We start from the raw sequence: 22,815 nt of genomic DNA on the forward strand, positions 1-22,815 counted from the left end.
AGGGAGGGAACAGGAGCCGCTGGGTCGTAGGAGACCAACATCAGCGAAAAACAGATTTGCAAAATAAATGAACAAAATGCAGTGGGAAAATGCTGTTGGACAATCCAAATTGCTATTACTGGTTCCACCACTGTATAGAAAAGGAAAAAAAAAAAAAAAAAAAAAAAAAAAAAAGGAGATTTTTGTGTACTCACCGTAAAATCTTTCTCTTAGCCTTTAATTGGGGGACACAGAACCGTAGGTGTTATGCTGCTGTCCACTAGGAGGCGACACTATGCATAATCTGAAAAAGATTAACTTTGGCTCCTCCTCTGCAGTATACACCCCTGGACGGCGTCAGCCTTCTCCAGTTTTGTGCCAAAGCATAAGGAGGAACGTAACCAAATAACATAACCATGCCTGTAAGAAGGCTACTATGTACGAGCTCAAAGAACAATATGAGAACTCAACAGTAAACAACGGCCCGTAAGGGCAACAGGGTGGGAGCTGTGTCCCCCAATTAAAGGCTAAGAGAAAGAGATTTTACGGTGATTACACAAAAATCTCCTTTACTCTGTCGCCTAATTGGGGGACACAGAACCGTGGGATGTCCCAAAGCAGTCCCTGGGTGGGAAGCAGTGGACGAATATTGTGTTGACAGTTCCCTAGACTTGGGGCACTGCCGCCTGCAGAACCAGTCTACCTAGGCTCGCATCCGCTGAGGACTGGTTATGAACACTGTAGTGTTTCGTAAACTTGTGTAGGCTAGTCCTAGTGGCCGCCTTACACACTTGTTGTGCCGAAGCCTGATGCCTAATGGCCCAGGAGGCCCCTACTGCCCTTGTAGAGTGTGCCGTGATACCGGCCGGAAGAGGGGAACTGTTAAGTCGGTAGGCCTCATGTATGGTGGACTTGATCCACCTGGCAAGGGTAGCCTTGGAAGCCGGCAACCCCTTGCGACTACCTTCCGGAAGAATGAAGAGGGAATCAGATTTCCGGAAAGGTGCAGTCCTGGACACGTAAATCCGCAATGCTCTGACGAGGTCAAGCGTATGCAGAGCCTTCTCCACTCTATGAACTGGAACCGGGCAAAGGGAAGGCAGTGAAATCTCCTCATTGAGGTGAAAGTTGGACACAACCTTCGGAAGGAAGGATGGTACCGTGCGGAGAACCACCTTGTCCTGGTGAAAGGCTAGGAAAGGCCGTCTGCAGGAAAGTGCTGACAATTCCGACACTCTGCGTAACGAGGTGATCGCCACTAGAAAAACCACTTTCTGAGACAGAATGGAGAGTGGAACTCCTCTAAGAGGTTCGAAGGGTAAAGCTTGCAATGCTGTCAGGACCAGATTGAGGTCCCACGTATCCAGCGGACGTTTGTAGGGAGGAACCAATCGGGAAACTCCCTGGATGAAAGTCCTTACTTGCAGTTTAATAGCAATGCGCTTTTGAAAAAGGACTGAAAGCGCCGACACCTGACTCTTAAGCGAACTTAAGGATAGCTTGGCATCTAGGCCCGATTGAAGAAAACCTAGCACCTTCGGGAGGGAATAAGGGAGTGGGACTTGTCCATGAGATTCGCACCAAGAAAAGAAAGCTCTCCAGGTGCGATAATAGAGCTTGGCGGAGGCAGGCTTCCTTGCCCTGATCATAGTTACAATGACTGCCGGTGAAAAACCTGCCTGGGTTAGAATCCAGGTTTCAAGGGCCATGCCGTCAAATTGAGAGCCCCTGAATTCTGGTGGAAGAACGGACCTTGAGACAGAAGGTCGTGACGGTCGGGTAGACGCCAGGGGGCGTCTGCTGTAAGTTGGACGATGTCGGCGTACCATGTACGTCTGGGCCAGTCTGGCGCGATGAGGATGGTCGGAACTCCCTCTTGCTTGATCTTCCTCACGACCCTGGCGATTAGGGGGAGGGGTGGAAAAATGTACAGGAGTCGGAATTGGGACCAGTCCTGGACCAGGGCATCCGCTCCGAGCGACCGCGGGTCGTGTGTCCTGGCCATGAAATTGGGGACCTTGGTATTGAGATGGGATGCCATTAGGTCCACCTCCGGGGTTCCCCAGCGTTGACAGATCTGGTAAAAAATCTCGGGATGGAGAGACCACTCCGAGTCCATTCCTTGCCTGCTGAGGAAGTCGGTTTCCCAGTTTTCTACACCCGGAATGTGTACCGCAGAAAGTACCGACCTCGTGTCTTCCGCCCAGCGGAGGATATGAGCCACTTCTCTCATCGCCTGGGCGCTGCGGGTCCCGCCTTGGTGGTTCACGTATGCCACAGCCGTGGCATTGTCCGACTGTATCCGTATGTGCGAGGCTGCAAGCAAGTGATGAAAGGCTCTCAGTGCCAAGAGGATGGCCTTGATTTCCAGAACATTGATGGGCAATGTCACTTCGCTCGGTGACCACTTGCCCTGTGCCCTGTGATGTAGGTGCACCGCCCCCCAGCCTGTCAGGCTTGCATCGGTAGTCAGGATCTTCCATTGTCCTGAGAGGAATGGCTTCCCTCGTGTAAGCGAGGTTGGTTTGAGCCACCAATGCAGGGACCTCCTGGTTGATGACGTCAACCTGAACTCCCTGTCGAGGGAGAAGGGGTTCCTGTCCCAAGACCTGAGTATGGCTAGTTGAAGGACCCTGAGGTGAAACTGGGCAAATGGCACTGCCTCCATTGCTGCTGCCATCCGGCCTAGGACTCTCATGGCAAACCGGAGAGATCGAGGAGGACTGCGAAGGAGTGTGCGAACTCCCAGACGGATGGCCAGTGTCTTGTCCTTGGGAAGGAGTACCAGGCCCCTGGCGGTGTCGAATACTATTCCCAGGAATGTTAGAGTCTGAGTTGGGACAGTCGACGACTTCTGTAGGTTGACTAGCCATCCCAGGCGACTCAGTGTCTAGTGTGATTGAGACACTGACCTCACAGTCCTTGAAAGTGGGAGACTTGATGAGGAGGTCGTCCAGGTACGGGACGACTAGAATGCCTCTTGAGTGTAGGACGTCCATGGTGGCCGCCATGACTTTGGTGAACGTTCTTGGAGCCGTGGCGAGTCCGAACGGAAGGGCGACAAACTGGTAGTGATTTTGGTTGACCGCGAACCTGAGAAACCTTTGGTGGGCGGGAGCAATTGGTATGTGGAGGTACGCATCCTGTATGTCTATGGAGGCGAGGTATTCTCCCTGGTCCATGGATGCAATGATGGACCGGAGGGACTCCATGCGGAAATGACGGACCCGTACGTAATTGTTGAGCTGTTTTAGGTCCAGAAGGGGTCGGACGCCGCCTCCTTTCTTGGGGACTACGAACAAATTCGAGTAGAATCTTCGGAATCTCTCGTTCGCGGGAACCGGCACCACAACTCCTGATTGAAGGAGAGAGGAAACCGCTTGGTGGAAAGCACGAGCCTTTTCTGGTGGTGTTGGAAGAATAGAAAGGAAGAACCGGTTCGGTGGAACGGAAGTGAACTCTATCTTGTATCCGGAAGACACTATTTCCCTGACCCACCTGTCTTCTGTAATAGGTAGCCAGACTTGCTGAAAGAGTAAAAGTCGGCCGCCTACTGGTGGGGTGTCTTCCGGAGGTCGCGAGTCATGATGAAGCGAAGTTCTGAGGTTTTCCTCCCTTGGGTTTCGCTTGGCCTGCTTTCGACTGCCAAGCCCTGTCCGGTCGCTGCTGCGTCCGTGGGTTGTCCCTGCGTGGAAAACGGTTACGGTTTTGCACTGGGCGCTAAACGGACCAGCCCGAGGAATTCCGAAAGGATCGGAATCGCGTCTGGTTTCTTCGTTTAAACGTGCGTTTCGGTTTTAGTTGAGGGAGAGAGGTACTCTTACCCCCAGTGGCATTGGCAATCATGGTGTCCAACTTTTCGCCGAAAAGTCTCCCAGTAAAATACGGAAGTCGAGTGAGGGACTTCTTTGAGGCCGCATCCGCTTTCCATTCTCGCAGCCAGAGGATGCGTCGGATTGTGATGGCGTTTGATGCTATTCCCGCTACACCTCTGGCGGAATCCAGGGCTGCATGAATCATGTAGTCTGCTACCACTGCTATCTGGACCGCTTGGTCCGAGAGCTCAGGATTTGAAGCCTGAAGACCCTCCTGTAGTTTTTTGGCCCAAGCCAGGATGGCCTTGACTGCCCAAACTGAAGCAAACGCAGGGCCCAGAGAGGCGCCTGCCGCTTCGAAAATAGAACGAGCCATGCGTTCTACTTGCCGGTCTGCTGCGTCCCTGAGGGTTGAGCTATCCGGCAGAGAGAGTAAAGTCTGCGCTGCTAGCCTAGAAACCGGAGGGTCCACTTCAGGTGGATCTGCCCATTGTTTGGTGTCTTTCTGTGGAAAGGGGTACTTCGCTTCCAAATATTTGCGATTAGCGAATTTTTTCTCAGGCTGCGCAAACTGTTTGGTAAGTATTTTCTCAAACTCATCGTGATTAGGGAAGACCTTAGGTGGTTTCTGAACACTTTCGAAGCAAATCCTATGTTCTGGGACTTCCGGGGCCGACTCTGGAATTTTTAGCACCCGATGAATGGCAGAAATTATGTCCTCAACTAGCGCTGTATTGCTAGGGGGAGAAGGTACCACGGACCTGTCCGTTTCGCTATCTGAGTCGGAGTCACAGATGCCCTCCGAATCCTGTGCCTCGCTAAGGTGATCCCTGGAGGGCGACTTGGGGCGGGGGTCTTCTGTGGTGGGGGATCCCTGTGGTAAATTGCACTGTCTGTCTGTGGCAGGGGACTGCCCAGGAGACCTGGAATGATGCTGTCTCTCCCTGGAGGGGGACGACCTTGTGCTATAGTGCGACTCAGGTGATCGAGACCTGTGGGTCCGCTTACGTCTGTGAGAGTCGGAAGCAGCATGTTCCTGAGACAAGCTGTCCGTCTGCTGTGTACCGTCCATAGCCGGGGCCCGACTGCAGAGCTTGCAGCAATGTGGCAGTTAGGTTGTCTATGGACTGTGACATAGACTGAGACATCTGAGTTGCCCATTCCGGCGTGGCCTGTGACACTGAAGCGTCAGTAGGGACTCCCTGGGGTTCTGACCCAGAGTTCTGGATGCAGTCCCGGCAGTGCGGATACGTGCTGCCACTAGGGAGCGTGGCTTTGCAGGCTGTGCAGAATGCATAGAAACATTCCTGCCTGGTTCTCTTCCTTAAGCCCGGCATAGTGCACAGAGGCTGGCTATAAGGGATCGTACAGGGGTGGCTACGCAGAGGGAACCCACAGAGAGCCTTATAGGAAGTATAGATTCACAGCTGAGTATGAGAACCCAGCTGTGAGCTTACCCCACCGGTGTGCCCCTAGGTCCAGCGCCGACAGATCCCAGTTCTGTGCCCCCCGGAGACCGCTGTGATGCTCCTCTCCTGGATCTCATCCAGAAAAAATGGCCACCGGGACTCTGAGGAGAGGGAGGAGGGGGCGGAGAGCTGAAAAGGGCGTGCTGGGCTGTGTAAAAACGCGCCCTTTCTGCCTCAATCCGCCCCTTCTATGACACTCCAGCGTGTCATTTTGGTCATCGGGGGGCGGGCCGGGGGGGCGGGGAAAAGGCGGCGGCTTCGGCTAGGCGGAAGCCACGGTCTAAATTAGAGGCCTGATGCCCAGGAGGGCTCCAGAGCGGCGCGGTAGTCCGGGGGGGGGGGGGGCAGATTTGTACCGGACCCCCCCCAGAATGGTCGACTGGATAGCGGTGGGGGTAGCAGGGGTAGCGGTTTCTATGTGGGGGGCCCCTGAAGCGCTATGGAGCCGCTGCTGTTGCAGAGACAGGGATGCAGAAAAACCCTGTCTCTGCTGTGCCATCCAGTCCGCACCCTCCCCCGGCCCCAACAGGATCCCTCAGCCGGCCTGGGGTCCCTGGAAGCTGCGGAATGCTGCCTGATCTCCGACCCTACCTGAGGCGTCTCAACCTAATGCCCCCTGCGGGGGATTAGGGAGGGTGCGTCTGTCACCGTCAGGGGGTCTTCATCCTCGCCTCAACCTCAACCCAGACCCCTTAAAGGGGTTGGGGAAGGAGGGGGGTCTCGACCTCGAACCAGGACCCGAGGGACTGGGGAGGGAGCGACATGGGGAATAGCCACCTTGACCTCAACCGGGTACCCCTGATAGGGGACCGAGGAGGGAGCCATGCCGGGAGTCTCGCTGGAGACCCACTTTTCTTCATCTGTATTTCCGGACGAAAAAAGGAAAAAACGGAAGAAAAAAAAAAAGGTGTGCCTCCTTGCGACACTAAGCAAAAACTGGAGAAGGCTGACACCGTCCAGGGGTGTATACTGCAGAGGAGGAGCCAAAGTTAATCTTTTTCAGATTATGCATAGTGTCGCCTCCTAGTGGACAGCAGCATAACACCCACGGTTCTGTGTCCCCCAATTAGGCGACAGAGTAAAAACCACACGTATCCAATAAGGGTATGTTCACACTTGCGGTTCTTTGCTGCTTTTTTATGCTAATTTTCAGCTGCTTTTTACAGTACCAGCAAAGCCAATGAGATTTCAGAAATGTCATGCACATACATTGGTTTTTTGTGTGATCAGGATTTTGTGCTTTGCTGCTTTTTTGGACATAGAGCATGTCACTTCTTTCAATGTTTTTGCAGCGTTTTTCACCCATTAGCTTGAATGGGTGTTGAAAAAATGCTGCAAAAATGCACGTTGTTTCTGCAGAAAAGTTATGGACATTAGCATGGACAAAGACACAAAAAACGCACCAAAAAAAAAAACTCCCAAAACCTGCGTTTTTGCCGCAGCTTCATTCCTGCCAAGAAATCGGGTTTTGCTGCAGAAAAAAAAAAAATGCCCAGTGTGAACTTACTCTATAAAGTAATTGGGATGGAAAGACGAATATTCTAAAAGTGCATTTTAGGTGTTTTTTGGATTATCAAAAAGTGGTATACAGACAAGTATTCCCGTTATTTTTCAAGAGACAAAAAAAAAAAAAAAAAGTGGAAAAAAAAAAATTAGGCCCCACATTACGTCCCTTAGTGATGGAACCAAATTTGTGAAATCTAACCAGTGTCACTTTATGTGGTAATAACTCTGGAACACTTCAACAAATCCCAGTGATTTTGAGATTGTTTTTTCGTGACACATTCTACTTTACGATAATGGTACATTTAAGTCGATATGTTCTGTGTTTATTTAGAAAAAATATCAGAAATTTGAGAAAAATGTTAAATAAATTAGCAATTTTCAAACTTTGAATGATTACCGTATATACTCCAGTATAAGCTGACCAGAGTATAAGCGGACCCCCTAATTTTGCCACAAAAACTGGGAAAACTTATTGACTCGCGTATAAGAATAGGATGGAAAATGCAGCAGCTACTGGTAAATAATGTTTTCAATAGCAAAAATAAAAAATAGATACCAATAAAAGTAAAATTAATTGAGACATCAGTAGGTTAAATGTTTTTGAATATCCATATTGAATCAGGAGCCCCATATAATGCTTCATAGAGTTCATGATGGCCCCATAAGATGCCCCACAAAATACACCCCATATAATGCTGCACAAAGGTTAATAATGGTCCCATAAGATGCTCCATAGAAAAACATGCCCCATATGCTGCTCCATAAAGGTTATGGCCCCTTAAAATGTTCCATAGATTATGACCCATATGCTTCCCCATAAAATGCTCCATAGATTATGCCCCCATAAGATGCTCCATAAAATGCTCCAAAAATTATAGCCCCATAAAATGCCCCATAAGATGCTCCATAGAATATGCCCCATATGCTGCTCCATAAAGGTTATGGCCCCTTAAAATGTTCCATAGATTATGACCCATATGCTGCCCCATAAAATGCTCCATAAAATGCTCCAAAAATTATGCCCCATAAGATGCTCCATAGAATATGCCCCATATGCTGCTCCATAGATTATGCCCCTCCATTTGATGCCCCATAAGATGCTCCATAGATTATGCCCCCATAAAATTCCCCATAGATTATGCCGCAAATAAAAGAAGAAGAAAAAAAAAAAAACACATACTCACCTCTCGTTGCTGGGGGACAGGTGCCGGTGTCACCGCTGGCTCAGGGCCGCAGCACCTCAGATATTCACCTGTCCCCGGTCCACCGCTGCCGCTGTCTTCCGGGTCCTCTGTCAGTGACGTTCAGGCAGTAGAAGGCGCGGCGCGCACTAAGTACGTCACCGCGCACTCTGACGTGAACGTCACAGTCAGAGGATGCGGAGGACAGAGCAGCACGCAGCGATGAACCGGGGACAGGTAAATATTGCATATACTTACCCCCTCCTGGCGCGGTCTCTGCAGCCCAGCTTCTCCCGATCTCAGGCTCCTTTCTTCAGCGGTCACGTGGTACCGCTCATTAAAGTCATAAATATGTGCATATTCATGACTTTAATGAGCGGTACCACGTGACCGCTGAATGAAGGAGCCTGAGACCAGGCGAAGAGGGGGGGCTGCAGACAGGGCTGTGGAGTCGGAGTCGGAGTCGTGGAGTCGGAGCTCATTTTGGTGGAGTCGGAGTTGGAGTCGGTATAAAATGGACCGACTCCGACTCCTAAAATATATAATAAATTGGGTACAGTAGCTCAGTGCAGAATGTGCTGAATATTTTTTTCATAGGAATTTTGGAAAGTTATGAAATGTCCTATAAATGGCTGTTATATTCCTGATCTAAGGCTACATTCACACACAGCGTTTTTCCTGTGTTTTTTGAGGATACGTTTTTCAGCTGCAAAAGCTGATCATCTTTTTAAAAAACTGCATCACCTGAAAGGTTTTTGAGCTCATAATGTTTTCAATAGCAAAAGCAGATTAGAAATCTGCTCTATCCATCCATTTATCCATATCTGTCTATCCATATCGTATCTGTGTCAAAAAAAATGAAAACCGGGTAGTACACCAATATATATTCTGTTCTATCTAAATATCTTGATTATTGGATCATAAAAATGATTAAATGTCTGAGGTTCACATTGTACTACAATAAATTTTTCACTTAAATATAAGCAATATGTGTGGGAGTCGGAGTCGTGGAGTCGGAGTTGGAGTCGGAGTCTGTGTAAGGGAAATTGAGGAGTCGGAGTCACAGGTTTGGCTTACCGACTCCACAGCCCTGGCTGCAGAGACCGCGCCAGGAGGGGGTAAGTATGATCTGACACCCCCGCCGACCCCCTGGCATATATAAGCCGAGAGGGGGACTTTCAGCCCAAAAAAAATGGGCTGAAAATCTCAGTTTATATGAAGTATATACAGTATATCCCTTTAATCCAGATAGTCATACCACACAAAAACAATAAATAGCATTTCCCTTATGTCTGACTTACGTCAGCACCATTTGTAAATTATTTTATTTTGTTAGCATTTTAGGAGATTTAAAAAACATAGCAAGAATTTTTCATTTTTTCCAGGAAACTTACAAAATTAATTTTTTAGGGACCTATCCATGTTCAAACATGATACCATCTTAAAAACAGCAAACCATGACATATTGAAAACTGCTGTCAGGTAGTTTAACCCTTCAGGGGATTTTCAGGAATGCAAAGTGGCAGGACAAATGAAAATGTGTATTTTTACCACCTAAATGCCGCTAACTTCTGAACAGGTTACAACAGCCGTCAGACTCTAAGGCCGCTATTTGGTCGGGAATTGCCATGGCAAACATCAGGACCTTCATGATTGTATAATCCTGATCTGAGGGCATCAACTGGGATAAAGAGGAAGCCCTCACACTCTGTTAACCAGTTATATGATGTAGTCACTATTGACAGCAGCATCAAAGGGGTTAAACAGATATGGACGGTGCAAACAGGGGTGATCAGGGCTCTTATGTAAGGAGCTCTAATGCATAACACAACCACATGCCAAAGATAGGAAAATGACAATAAGAATCAGTAATGATAGCATTTTTTGCTTTTCACTTTTCTTCTGTATTAGATAGAATTTAAATTTACTAAGGTAATGCACATACTTAGATAAGTCTACCAGAATCCATAGAGAATGCGTGAAAAATATACCAAAAAGTAAAGATTTCACTCCTTTGTCTTTGATTTACATATCATATTTCTGGCCACCTTTGAGTCTAAAGCGGTGTTTTTTCCTTGACTTAAAACCATTGTACAACTAATTAAACAATATGCTTTCATTTCCTACCTGCAACTTTGGCACACTTTACACTCAGGACACTGCCAGCCAGACCGCTTCAACGGTGTTAGGGTAACCTCCAGACAAGAACCATGATAGTGCCGTCCGCAACTGGTGCAGAACAGGAGGTCTGGGAGGTCACCGGGTTTGTCACATAGCACGCAACAGGCGTCATCTAATGCAGGACGAACAGAAAAATAAATTACATTAAATAGCGCACAACTAATATTCCTTTTTATAAACATAACAATTCATAAAAATATCTATATATGCAAAAACAGATGTCTAAAATGTCAAACACTTTACAAGAGAATCTCAGATCTGTGACATTCACTGTTTTATTAGCAGACAAAATCAGCAGCACAAAATGTATTAAACAGCAATACTATGCAGTGTAACTGTAAATCCAGCTCTTGGATGGCGTCAAAGACTTGTTAGAAAGCTCAGCACCATTTTCCTGGATCTCTCTACGCTTGTTCCCTCACTCCTCATTTATATAGAGTATAGTAAGCGTAACCTAACACCTCACTGAGCTGGCATGAACTTGGGTGTTTTTTTCATAGTCGATGGTAACTTCAGCAGGCAGGAAGAGAGTAAAAAAATGGCTCATATGTGGATAAAGAGGAGAATTTCTCTGCCGAGATATTTAACGAAGTTTCTTATATTCACCTGCACTGTTAATTTATGCAAAATCTGCTGAAAATACACTTCCCACGTGAAAGCAGCATATAAAAAAAAAAAAAAAAATCTATGTGACGACAACATGTAACGTAAAAGCGGAGTCTGAACTAACCCAGTGCGGCAGCTTCTGCCACATGTTCGGTGCACAGCAATTTTAAGGTCTTCTTTGACTGGAAGGAGCCACTCGCAGCAGCGCATGGAAAGTGATATCGGCGCAGACACCCTGTCGAGTGGCACTGAACGGTAGCACCCATCCGTTTACAGTATTCACATTTCTAAAAGAGATAATAAGAAGGCTGATGTCTTTGTCTTTAATTCAATCTTTCGGAGGCGGTGAAGGCCAGTCGCTTACAAACCTGTGATATCCCTGAGAATACAGCTATATCCACATTAGTCAGTCGAGTTCCGTCCACAAGCTGGACTCCATATGACCAAGACGCACACCAGTAGTGAACCCAGCAGTGGCCTGTGTATAGAAGAAATGGAAGCCTGAATAAGACATCGCTGTAAAAGTCTATTACTACAATCTAACAACCTGGAATGTTGATAACTAGTCCTGTACTACAAGGGTAGAAAATAAGAAACTTGTATAAAGGAAATCTCGCTATAGAATGTCAGTGGTAAAGCATTCAAGCAACTTTTCTTTTTTTTTAAATAAACCCTTGGCTGCATACACATCCGCCATACGTGCACAAGAAGCGTAAGCTTAATGTACAGCCGACATGCAACGCCTGGCGATTTAACCACTTAGATGACATGATCACATACAACCGCAGAATCTAAGTAGTTTTTTTTTTTTTTTTTTACAGATTTCCCATTTTTAACATTAAATCTAAACTTAGCAAAACTATTTACATTTGATCACAAAAAGATTTTTCACAATCAAATTTTTATATAATATGGCACCATTTAAAGAAAACTGCAAAAAGAAAAAACACAAACGTACGTAAAAAAAAAAAATAAATAAAAATACACAACATTATGGCTCCTGGAAGGCAATGTGAAAATATGAAATACAATACACAAATAGACTGATTAAGGTTTCACTTTTTCAGTTATTAGGGGGGAGAAAGAACAAAAAAAAAAAAAAAAAATCATCCTAACCTGAAGGTTCAAAGAGCTCCTCCGGTAACACAGACTCCGCAAACCCAATAACAAACGGGTCCAAGTACTCTGTGTCAATGTCGGGTACCCGACAGAGAGCAGGATCCAGTAGTGGGCGGCCAGGAGAAGGATCAAACCGCAGCAGTTCCCGCTGTCCTCGGGGACTCCATCCCCCACAATTGCAGAGAGCACAGCGCCTACAGGGGCAACCAAGAGGTAATCAGAGCCATAATCAAATGATGACCATCGTCTGCAATTATGAAGCATATGGCGAAGCATTCACCATAAAAGCAGACAGACAGAAGTACATTTCTCACAATGTACCTGCCACATGGCGAGTCCGGGACAGTGCCATCCCCTACAAAACACGCGGCTGGCGATAGATTGCTGGGCTCATCGGCTTCCGCTTCGCAGGCAACATCAGAGGCATTTTCATCAGCTTAGTGACATAAATTACAGTGTTAATATATGAAAGTTGATAAGCGCTCATAAACATAGTTTAAAAATATAGGCATTTTCTTGAACAACCCTAACAAGAGATGCATTTTGTTCTTTAACCCCTTCATGACCCAGCCTATTTTGACCTTAATGACCTGGCCTTTTTTTTGCAATTCTGACCAGTGTCCCTTTATGAGGTAATAACTCAGGAACACTTCAACGGATCCTAGTGATTCTGAGATTGTTTTTTCGTGACATATTGGGCTTCATGTTAGTGGTAAATTTAGGTCGATATTTTTTGCGTTTGTGAAAAAAATCAGAAATTTGGTAAAAATTTAGAAAATTTCGCAATTTTCAAATTTTGAATTTTTATTCTGTTAAATCAGAGAGTTATGTGACACAAAATAGTTACTAAATAACATTTCCCACATGTCTACTTTACATCAGCACAATTTTGGAAACAAATTTTTTTTTTTGTTAGGAAGTTATAAGGGTTAAAAGTTGACCAGCGATTTCTCATTTTTACAACAAAATTTACAAAACCATTTTTTTTTAGGGACCACCTCACATTTGAAGTCACTTTGAGGGGTCGGGTCTATATGGCAGAAAATACCCAAAAGTGACACCATTCTACAAATTGCACCCCTCAAGCTACTCAAAACTACATTCTAGAAGATTATTAACCCTTCAGGTGTTTCGCAGGAACTAAAGCAACGTGGAAAGAAAAAAACCACCATGGTTACTTACCGGTAGCCGGTTTTTCCGGAACCCATGACAGCACCACATGAGAGAGAGGGATCCGCCCCGCCAGGACAGGAACCTACTGAAACATAAGGGGCGGCACCTCTCCCCCGCTTCAGTTGGATTACAGAGCATTTGAGAGGACTTCCCGGTTAGTTACATATTTATCCAACACCACATCACACAAATACACCCGACTATTGTGCACACCCAAACGGTGGAAAAAGGGGGGGAAATATACGGGTGCTGTCATGGGTTCCGGAAAAACCGGCTACCGGTAAGTAACCATGGTGGTTTTCCCTTCACCCATGACAGCACCACATGAGAGATTCTGGAGACTTCGACACCTTAGGGAGGGACCACCGCTTGCAGCACCCTTCTACCAAAGGTCAAGTCAGCAGAGGAGGATAGATTTAGTCTATAGTGTCTAAAGAAAGTTGAGGGTGAGGCCCAGGTAGCGGCCTTACAAATTTGCTCTATTGATACCTCTGCTCTCTCAGCCCAGGAGGTCGCCACGGCTCTGGTGGAATGAGCCTTGATGCCGTCAGGAACCGGGACGCCACTAGCTGAATAGGCTACACTAATGGCCTCCCTAATCCATCGGGCAATAGTCCCCTTTGACACTCCATAACCTTTCCTAGCCCCCTGGAAGGCTACGAATAGGGACTGGGACCTCCTCCACTGGCTGGTTATAGACATATACTCTACTAGGGTTCTTTTAACGTCTAGGCTATGAAATTTCTCCTCCCCTGGGTTTTTCGGATTCTCACAGAAGGAAGGGAGGACAATTTCTTGGTTTCGGTGAAAGTTAGTTACTACTTTCGGTAAGTAAACAGGGTCTGTTCTCATAACCACCCTATCCTGGTATATCTGGGTATATGGTGGGTTGACTGAGAGGGCCTGCAAGTCACTAACTCTACGTGCCGACGTTAGAGCTACTAAAATGATGGTTTTTAGGGTGAGGTTTTTAGTTGAAATCTGCTGTATGGGTTCAAACGGCTCCTTCGTAAGGGCTTCCAGCACCAGATTTAGATCCCATGGAGCTATTTTTGGTAAGGAAACTGGCCTAGATCTGTGGCAAGATTTTATGAACCTGACTACCCATCTGTTTGCCGCTATATTGCAATTGTATAATGTACCCAGCGCTGAAACCTGTACCTTGAGGGTATTAACCGCCAGGCCTAGCTGTAGACCTGTCTGCAAGAACTCCAAGATGGACTCGATTGGGGGTTCTTGACTTAACGGTTTTCCCAGGAATTGTAGAAATTTCTTCCACGTCCTGCCATATATGTTGGTTGTTATTGGTTTTCTACTTTTCATTAGAGTAGTCACCAACCCCGGGGAAAAACCTTTATCTCTCAAAAGTGCCCTCTCAAATTCCACGCCGTCAGATGGAACCCCTTGACTTGTTTGTGGAATATCGGCCCCTGAGCTAATAAATCTGGAATTTCTGGTAGTACCCACGGGTCCGAGAGAGACATCATTTGCAGTAGTGAAAACCACGGTCTTTTTGGCCAGAACGGGGCTATGAGGATTACTCTGGCTTGCTCGTCTCTTATCTTTTTTACCACTGCCGGGATTAACGCTACTGGGGGAAAGGCATAGCTCAGTTTGAACAGCCACGGGATTTGCAGAGCGTCTACTGCCCACGGGTTTTCCCCTGGGTTTAATGAGCAGAACCTCCTCACCTGCCGGTTGTTTTTGGTGGCAAAGAGGTTGATCACTGGCTGCCCCCATAACTGTACTATCTTCTGGAATATTACACGATTTAAGGCCCACTCTCCCTGTTTTAACATGTTGCGGCTTAGAAAGTCGGCTTGAACATTTTCTGTCCCTTTGATGTGTAGGGCCGTCAGGGAGGTTAGATGTTGTTCTGGTTTGAGAAAGATTCTTTTGGCTTTGTCCATTAGGGAGTTTGACCTTGTCCCTCCCTGGTGGTTGACATACGCCACTGCCACCCTGTTGTCTGACATAATTCGGACATTTTGACCCTGTAGCCTGGGAATGAATGCCCCCAAGGCTCTGTTTACCGCTCTTAACTCTCTCAAGTTGGAGGAAGCCTTCTGCTCTAGGTGACCCCAGGACCCTTGGGCTATTTGTTCTCTCAGGTGTGCCCCCCATCCCAAGGAGCTTGCGTCCGTCAATATTACATCGGACACGGGCCTGTGCCACAAAGTTCCCCATGCTAAATTTGTGCTGTCTAGCCACCAAGTGAGAGAGTTTTTCCCCTTTTCGGAAAGTTCCAGCTTCCCTTCTAAACGCCCTTTCAATCGTTTCTGGGCTGACAAGATTTCCGCCTGCAGTTGTCGGGTATGAAACTGTGCCCAGTTGACGGCAGGGATACAGGCTGTTAGCGTGCCCAACAGGGACATTGCCCTTCTTAGGGTCATGCGCGGTTGTTGTATTGCTGTAAGGGTCATTTCTCTCACTTTCTCTAGTTTTTTCTCTGGCAAGAGACAAACTTGACGGTCGGAGTCCAAGACGAAACCTAGAAATGTTTGTTTCCTTAGGGGTTGAAGTTTTGATTTCTTTAAGTTTACCATCCAACCCAGTCTTTGCAGGGTTTCTGTTATTTTCTCTACTTGATGTGCGCAGTGATGTTCTGAATTGCCAATGACCAAAAAATCGTCCAAGTAAGGCACCATAATCACATTGTGGATTCGAAGGAAAGCTGTCATTTCCGCTATTACTTCCGTAAAAATCCTTGGCGCTATGGAGATGCCAAACGGAAGAGCTGTAAATTGAAAGTGCCTGAGGTCGCCCTGGATGTATAGGGCTACCCTCAGGTATTTCTGGTATTCTGGGTGCATCGGGATGTGGTAATAGGCATCCTTCAAATCTATTACGGCCATGAAGCAGTTGTGGTGTAACAGCTTTATGGCCGAAGACACCGATTCCATTTTGAATGTTTGGTTCATGATCCATTGATTGAGGCGCCTGAGATTTATTATCGTTCTGAAGGAGAGATCTGGTTTTCTTATTAGGAAGAGGGGAGAATAGAACCCCCTTTCTCTCTTGATCTTTTGGGACCTCTATTAGAACTTGTTTCTCCAACAGTCCTAAAATTTCTGTTTCTATGGCTGATTGCTCCCCTGGTTCCTTTCTGACGGGGGTCACACAAATGAAGCTCTTGGATGCTGGAAGAAAGGGATTTTTAGGCCATTCTTTATAATGCTCAGAATCCAATTGTTGGCCGATATTTTCTCCCATTCTTGAGAAAAGAGCTTCAATCTTCCCCCCCACCGGAGGGCTGGCGTCATTGCAGGGATTTTTTGGCGGTTGAGGTAGTTCCCCCAAACATGAACCCTGGTTCTTTTTTCCTCTTGTCGTCCCACCTTTTCCGCTCTCCCGGGGGACGGCCCCGATTGAACTTTCCCCTCCGAAAGGGCGGTCTCCTTTGATCACCCATGAATCTGGGGAAGCCCTTCTTTTTATCACCGGCCTTCTCCAAAATGTCATCCAGGTTTTTCCCAAACAGGAACTGCCCATCACATGGTAACGAGCATAATTTCGCCTTAGATTGAATGTCCCCAGGGCAGCCTTTGAGCCATAACGCTCGTCTTGCGGCGTTCGATAGCCCCGCTGCTCTTGCCGTTAACCTCATCGAGTCGGCGGAGGTGTCAGCCAAGAAAGCGGCAGCTCCGTGTAGCAAGTACATTTCTCCTAATATTTTCTCTCTTGGTACCTTGGAGACTAATTTTTCTTCAAGTTGTTGCAACCAGACCATTAATGACCGGGCTGTGCAGGTGCCGGCTATTGCCGGTTTCAGACCCCCTGCCGCTGCCTCCCAAGTGTGCCTTAGGTATGAGTCCGCTTTTTTATCCAAGGGATCCCTCAAAACCCCTGAATCCTCCAGGGGCAGGGCCGACTTCTTGGAAGACCTAGACACTGCTGCGTCAATCTTTGGGACCTTGTCCCAGACGTCCGTGTCTTTAGCCTCAAAGGGGTATCTTCGCTTTGAAGAGGAGGGAAGGCTACCTGACTTCTCCGGTTTCTTCCATTCTCTTTCGATTAGGGCCTGAACCTTGTCATTGACCGGAAAGGTACGTTTCTTCCTTTATTGCAGGCCGCCAAACATTACATCCTCCAGCGATCTCTCTACCTTCTCCTCTTGCAGGCCCATAGTGGACCTGATGGCTTTAAGGAGAGCGTCCGTATCTTCTACGGGAAAGCAAGGTCTGCCCCCCCGTATCACTGTCTGAGGATGAAGATGACCCGCGCTCAACTTGATACTCCGAAGAGGAGGAGCCTGACGAGGAACTCGGGGAGGCTTTCCTACTCTTACTCTTCTTTTTTAATAATTTTTTAAGTGAGCCCTGTACCTCAGATTTTATCATCGATCTGAGGTTTGTTGCCAGGCTCGGCACCTCTTCAGCCATAGTCCGCTGGATACAGCTGACACATAGGTAAGTCCTTTTGGTAGTCTTTTGCTAAAGGGCTGTGGCATATGGCACATTCTCTATTTTTCTTTTTGCTTATAGCTTTTTTGCCTCCCAAAAAAAAAAAAAAAAAAAAAAAAAAAAAAAAAGACATAGGAAGGCCTATTATGGTCTAACTTTCACGGAGATCACTCACCACCCAGGAAAGACGGGTACCGGGCTCTGGGCCTGCGAAGGAGCGTGCGCTCTGCGCTCTTTTGATCTCGAGGAATCCCTCGATCGGTGACTCGGACGGCTGCTGCTTTTGCCGCTCGAGCGGCTCTTGCGACCAGAAGCTTGCGATGGGGGCAGAGACAATGGGGACGGTGAGCGATCCTCCTGAGACGCCATTGTCGCCCCAGCAGCCGCTTCTGCTCCTTCTTTTATGCGGTGAGTGAGCCCCTCATTACCCCTCCCCCCCGCGACCGCCAGCCGCTTCTCCTGGCCGGCGTCGCGCCCGGCGCCATGACCGTCGCGTCTTGATGACGTCAGCGGTCGCGCTCCCACGTCAGACGCCGGTCTCTGCTCCCGGCTTCCCCTGCATGCAGGGTAAGGAACGGGCGCGCGCGCAGGGGGAGGGCGGCACAGGGAGGAACCTCCGAAGGGAGGACATCGGAACGTGCCCGCACGAACCCGGGGCCCGTATGAGGAAAACCCCGGGGACTGCGCTACCAGCTGCCGACGGCCAGCGTCGCAGGTAAGCCAGCCCTGCATTTTTACACGCCGGGACGGCCCTGGGTCTTTTCATCCTGACAGGCACCGCCGCTGTCAGAGGGATTCCTTTCCAGGACAGGAACCCAACTGAAGCGGGGGAGAGGTGCCGCCCCTTATGTTTCTGTAGGTTCCTGTCCTGGCGGGGCGGATCCCTCTCTCTCTCATGTGGTGCTGTCATGGGTGAAGGGAAAATGGACATTTTAATTTTTACAACAAAAATTTTCTTTTAGCATCATTTTTTTCATCTTCACATGGTCAACAGGATAAAATGGATCCTAAAATTTGTTGGACAATATCTCCTGAGTACACCGATAACTCATATGTGGTCATAAACCACTGTTTGGGCGCACGACAGGGCTCAGAAGGGAAGGAGCGCCATTTGACTTTTGAATGGAAAACATGCTGGAATATTTAGCGGACACCATGTCGCGTTTGGAGAGCCCCTGTGTGCCTAAACATTGGAGCTCCCCCACAAGTGACCCCATTTTGGAAACTAGACCCCCCAAGGAACTTATCTACATGCATAGGGATCACTTTGAACCCTAAGGTGCTTCACAAATTGATCGGTAAAAAAAAAAAAAAAAGTATTTTTTTTTTCACAAAAATTTTCTTTTAGCCTCAGTTTTTTCATTTTCACATGGGCAACAGGATAAAATGGATCCTAAAATTTGTTGGGCAATTTCTCCTGAATACATAGATACCTCATATGTTGTCATAAACCACTGTTTGGGCGCACGACAGGGTCCTTAAGTGAAGGAGCGCTATTTGACTTTTTGAATGGAAAATTAGCTCCAATCGTTATCGGACACCATGTCGCGTTTGGCGAGCCCCTGTGTGCCTAAACAGTGAAAACCCCCACAAGTGACCCCATTTTGGAAACTAGACCCCTTATGGATCTTACCTAGATGTGTAGTGAGCACTTTGAACCTCCAGGTGCTTCACAGAAGTTTATAACGCAGAGCAGTGAAAATAAAAAAATCATTTTTTTCCCCTCAAAAATGATTTTTTAGCACGCTATTTTTGCAAGGGTAACAGGAGAAATTGGACCACAAAAGTTGTTGTGCAATGTGTTCTGAGTACACCGATACCCCATATGTGGGGGGGGAACCACTGTTTGGGCGCACGGCAGGGCTCAGAAGGGAAGGAGCGCCATTTGACTTTTTGAAATTAAAATTACCACTAATCGTTAGCGGACACCATGTCGTGTTTGGAGAGCCCCTGTGTGCCTAAACATTGGAGCTCCCCCACAAATAACCTCATTTTGGAAACTAGACCCCCTAAGGAACTTTTCTAGATGCATAGTGAGCACTTAGAACCCCCAAGTGCTTCACAAAAGTTTATAACGCAGTGCCGTGAAAATAAAAAATATTTTTTTAACTCAAAAATTTTTTAGTGAACAAATTTTTATTTTCACAAGGGTACCAGGAAAAACTGGACCCCAAAAGTTGTTGTCCAGTTTGTCCCGAGTACGCTGGTACCCCATATGTGGGTGGGGGCCACTGTTTGGGCACACGTCGGGCTCGGTAGAGAAGTAGTGCGTTTTGGAATGCAGACTTTGATGGAATTGTCTGCAGGCATCATGTTACATTTGCAGAGCCCCTGATGTACCTAAACTGTGGAAACTCCCCCCAAATGACCCCATTTTGGAAACTAGACCCCCCCACGGAACTTATCTAGATGTGTGGTGAGCACTTTGAACCCCCAAGTGCTTCACAGAAGTTTATAACGCTGAGCCGTGAAAACAAAAAATCATTTTTTTTGCTAAAAAAAAAAAAAATGATTTTTAGCCAGCAATTTTTTTTCCACAAGGGTAACAGGATAAATTGGACCCGAAAAGTTGTTATCCCGTTTGTCCTGAGTACGCTGATACCCCATATGTGGGTGGGAACCACTATTTGGGCACACGTCGTGGCTCGGAAGGGAAGTAGTGACATTATGAAATGCTGACTTTGATGGAATGGTCTGCGGGCGTCATGTTGCATTTGCAGAGCCCCTGGTGTGCCTAAACTGTGGAACCCCCCCCCCCCCCCACAAGTGACGCCATTTTGGAAATTAGACCCCCCAAGGAACTTATCTAGATGTGTGGTGAGCACTTTGAACCCCCAAGTGCTTCACAGAAGTTTATAACGCAAAGCTGTGAAAATAAAAAATCATTTTTTTTCCTCAAAAAATGATTTTTTAGCTCAAATTTTTATTTTCCCCAAGGGTAACAGGATAAATTGGACCTCAAAAGTTGTTGTCCAGTTTGTCCTGAGTACGCTGATACCCCATATGTGGGGAGGAACCATTGTTTGGGCACACGTAAGGGCTGAGAATGGAAGTAGTGACATTTTGAAATGCAGACTTTGATGGAAAGGTCTGCGGTCGTCGTTACGTTTGCAGAGCCCCTGATGTGCCTAAACAGTAGAAACCCCCACAAGTGACCCCATTTTGGAAACTAGACCTTCCAAGGAACTTATCTAGATGTCTGGTGAGCACTTGGAACCCCCAAGTGCTTCACAGACGTTTATAACGCAGAGACGTGAAAATAAAAAAATAATTTCTTTTCCAAAAAATCATTTTTTAGCCCCCAGTTTTTTATTTTCCATAGGTAACAGGAGAAATTAGACCACCAAAGTTGTTGTGCAATTTTTCCTGAGTACGCTGATACCCCATATGTTGGGGTAAACCACTGTTTGGGCATACGTTGGGGCTTGGAAAGGAGGGAGCACAGTTTGACTTTTTGAACGCATAATTGGCTGGTATCAATGGTTGCACCATGTCGCGTTTAGAGACCCCCTGATGTGCCTAAACAGTGGAAACCCCATAATTCTAACTCCAACCCTAACCCCAACATACCCCTAACCACAACCCTAACCCCAACACACCCCTAACCCTATCCGTAACCCTAACTCCGACCCTAACCCTAACTCCGACCCTAACCCTAACTCCGACCCTAACCCTGACCCTAACCCTAACTCCGACCCTAACCCTAACTCCGACCCTAACCCTAACTCCGACCCTAACCCTAACTCCGACCCTAACCCTAACTCCGACCCTAACCCTAACTCCGACCCTAACCCTAACTCCGACCCTAACCCTAACTCCGACCCCAACCCTAATTCCAACCCCAACCCTAATTCCAACCCTAACCCTAATTCCAACCCCAACCCTAATTCCAACCCCAACCCTAATTCCAACCCCAACCCTAATTCCAACCCCAACCCTAATTCCAACCCCAACCCTAATTCCAACCCCAACCCTCTTTCCAACCCCAACCCTCTTTCCAACCCCAACCCTCTTTCCAACCCCAACCCTCTTTCCAACCCCAACCCTCTTTCCAACCCTAACCCTCTTTCCAACCCTAACCCTCTTTCCAACCCTAACCCTCTTTCCAACCCTAACCCTCTTTCCAACCCCAACCCTCTTTCCAACCCCAACCCTCTTTCCAACCCCAACCCTCTTTCCAACCCCAACCCTCTTTCCAACCCCAACCCTCTTTCCAACCCCAACCCTCTTTCCAACCCCAACCCTCTTTCCAACCCCAACCCTCTTTCCAACCCCAACCCTCTTTCCAACCCTAACCCTCTTTCCAACCCTAACCCTCTTTCCAACCCTAACCCTCTTTCCAACCCTAACCCTCTTTCCAACCCTAACCCTCTTTCCAACCCTAACCCTCTTTCCAACCCTAACCCTAATGGAAAAATAAAAATAATTTCTTTATTTTATTAGTTGATCCTGCCTATGGGGGTGATAAACGGGGGGTTTATTTACTTTTCATTCTATTTTGATCACTGTGAGAGTTTATCACAGTGATCATAATAGAATGAAGGGAAATTGCAGCTGGCGGGCGGACTGTGTATGCGCCCGCCATTTTCAAGATGGCGGCGCCCATGGTCCAGGACCGCGGGACACCGGGAGGCGGAGGGGGACGAGCACAGAGAAGGGGGAGGGGAGCCGATGATGACGTCAGTCGTACCGGGGGCCGATCGGCCCCGTGAGCCGGTGGGGGGGGGGCTCGGATCACGGTCTCCAGCCATGTCCGATGCTACTGCAGCATCGGCCATGGCTGGATTGTAATATTTCATCAATTTTCATTGATGAAATATTACTATCGCTCTGATTGGCTGTTAAAAGTGAAACAGCCAATCAGAGCGATCGTAGCCACGTGGGGGCGAAGCCACGCCCCCTGTGGTGAAGAACAAAGCCCCCTGTATCTGCGGGTCGGGTGACCTTTCAGTGACCTAGGTCACCCGACCCACAGGGGGGCTTTAAAGTCATGACGCCACATAGGCGTCATGGGTCGTTCTGGCACGACTTTTCATGACGCCTACGTGGCGTCAAAGGTCGTGAAGGGGTTAATGTTTGCTGCAAACACTTTTCGCCACAGTCTGCACTGAAGTCCAAGCGGCAGATACGCAGAAAATCATGTGAATGAGGCATGCACACCTCCACTGACAATACCACTGTTCCTAGCAGGACTTCTCTTACCCAGGTAGTGAGGTTTTATCACATGAAAAGCCGGATTACTTACCGGTAATGCTCTTTTAATGAGTCCACGACAGCACCCACTGGAGGTATCGGATCCGCCCATTTGGAACAGGAAACCCTACAGGAAAGATAAAAGGGGTGGTCCGCCTTTCCTCCTCAGTTTTAAGTTTCAGAGTACCAG

The 22,815-nt window shown here is 47.5% G+C and overlaps 1 protein-coding gene across 5 annotated transcripts in view; it reads right to left on the reverse strand.

Moving 5' to 3' along the window:
* The window catches only part of KMT2D (lysine methyltransferase 2D), a 305,115-nt gene that overhangs the window by 231,609 nt on the left and 50,691 nt on the right, over window positions 1-22,815 (reverse strand). For all 5 annotated transcript variants that reach the window (XM_073563406.1, XM_073563409.1, XM_073563408.1 and 2 more), the window contains exons 3-7: window positions 12,178-12,292; window positions 11,854-12,050; window positions 11,106-11,215; window positions 10,862-11,024; window positions 10,078-10,243 (exon numbers count right to left, since the gene is read on the reverse strand). In XM_073563406.1, the coding sequence (XP_073419507.1) occupies window positions 10,078-10,243; window positions 10,862-11,024; window positions 11,106-11,215; window positions 11,854-12,050; window positions 12,178-12,292 (751 nt within the window). The remainder of the gene's footprint in view (window positions 1-10,077; window positions 10,244-10,861; window positions 11,025-11,105; window positions 11,216-11,853; window positions 12,051-12,177; window positions 12,293-22,815) is intronic.

The sequence above is a fragment of the Dendrobates tinctorius genome, unplaced genomic scaffold, assembly GCF_039654945.1.
Source record: "Dendrobates tinctorius isolate UK_male_01 unplaced genomic scaffold, ASM3965494v1 ptg000388l, whole genome shotgun sequence".
NCBI lineage: Eukaryota > Metazoa > Chordata > Amphibia > Anura > Dendrobatidae > Dendrobates > Dendrobates tinctorius.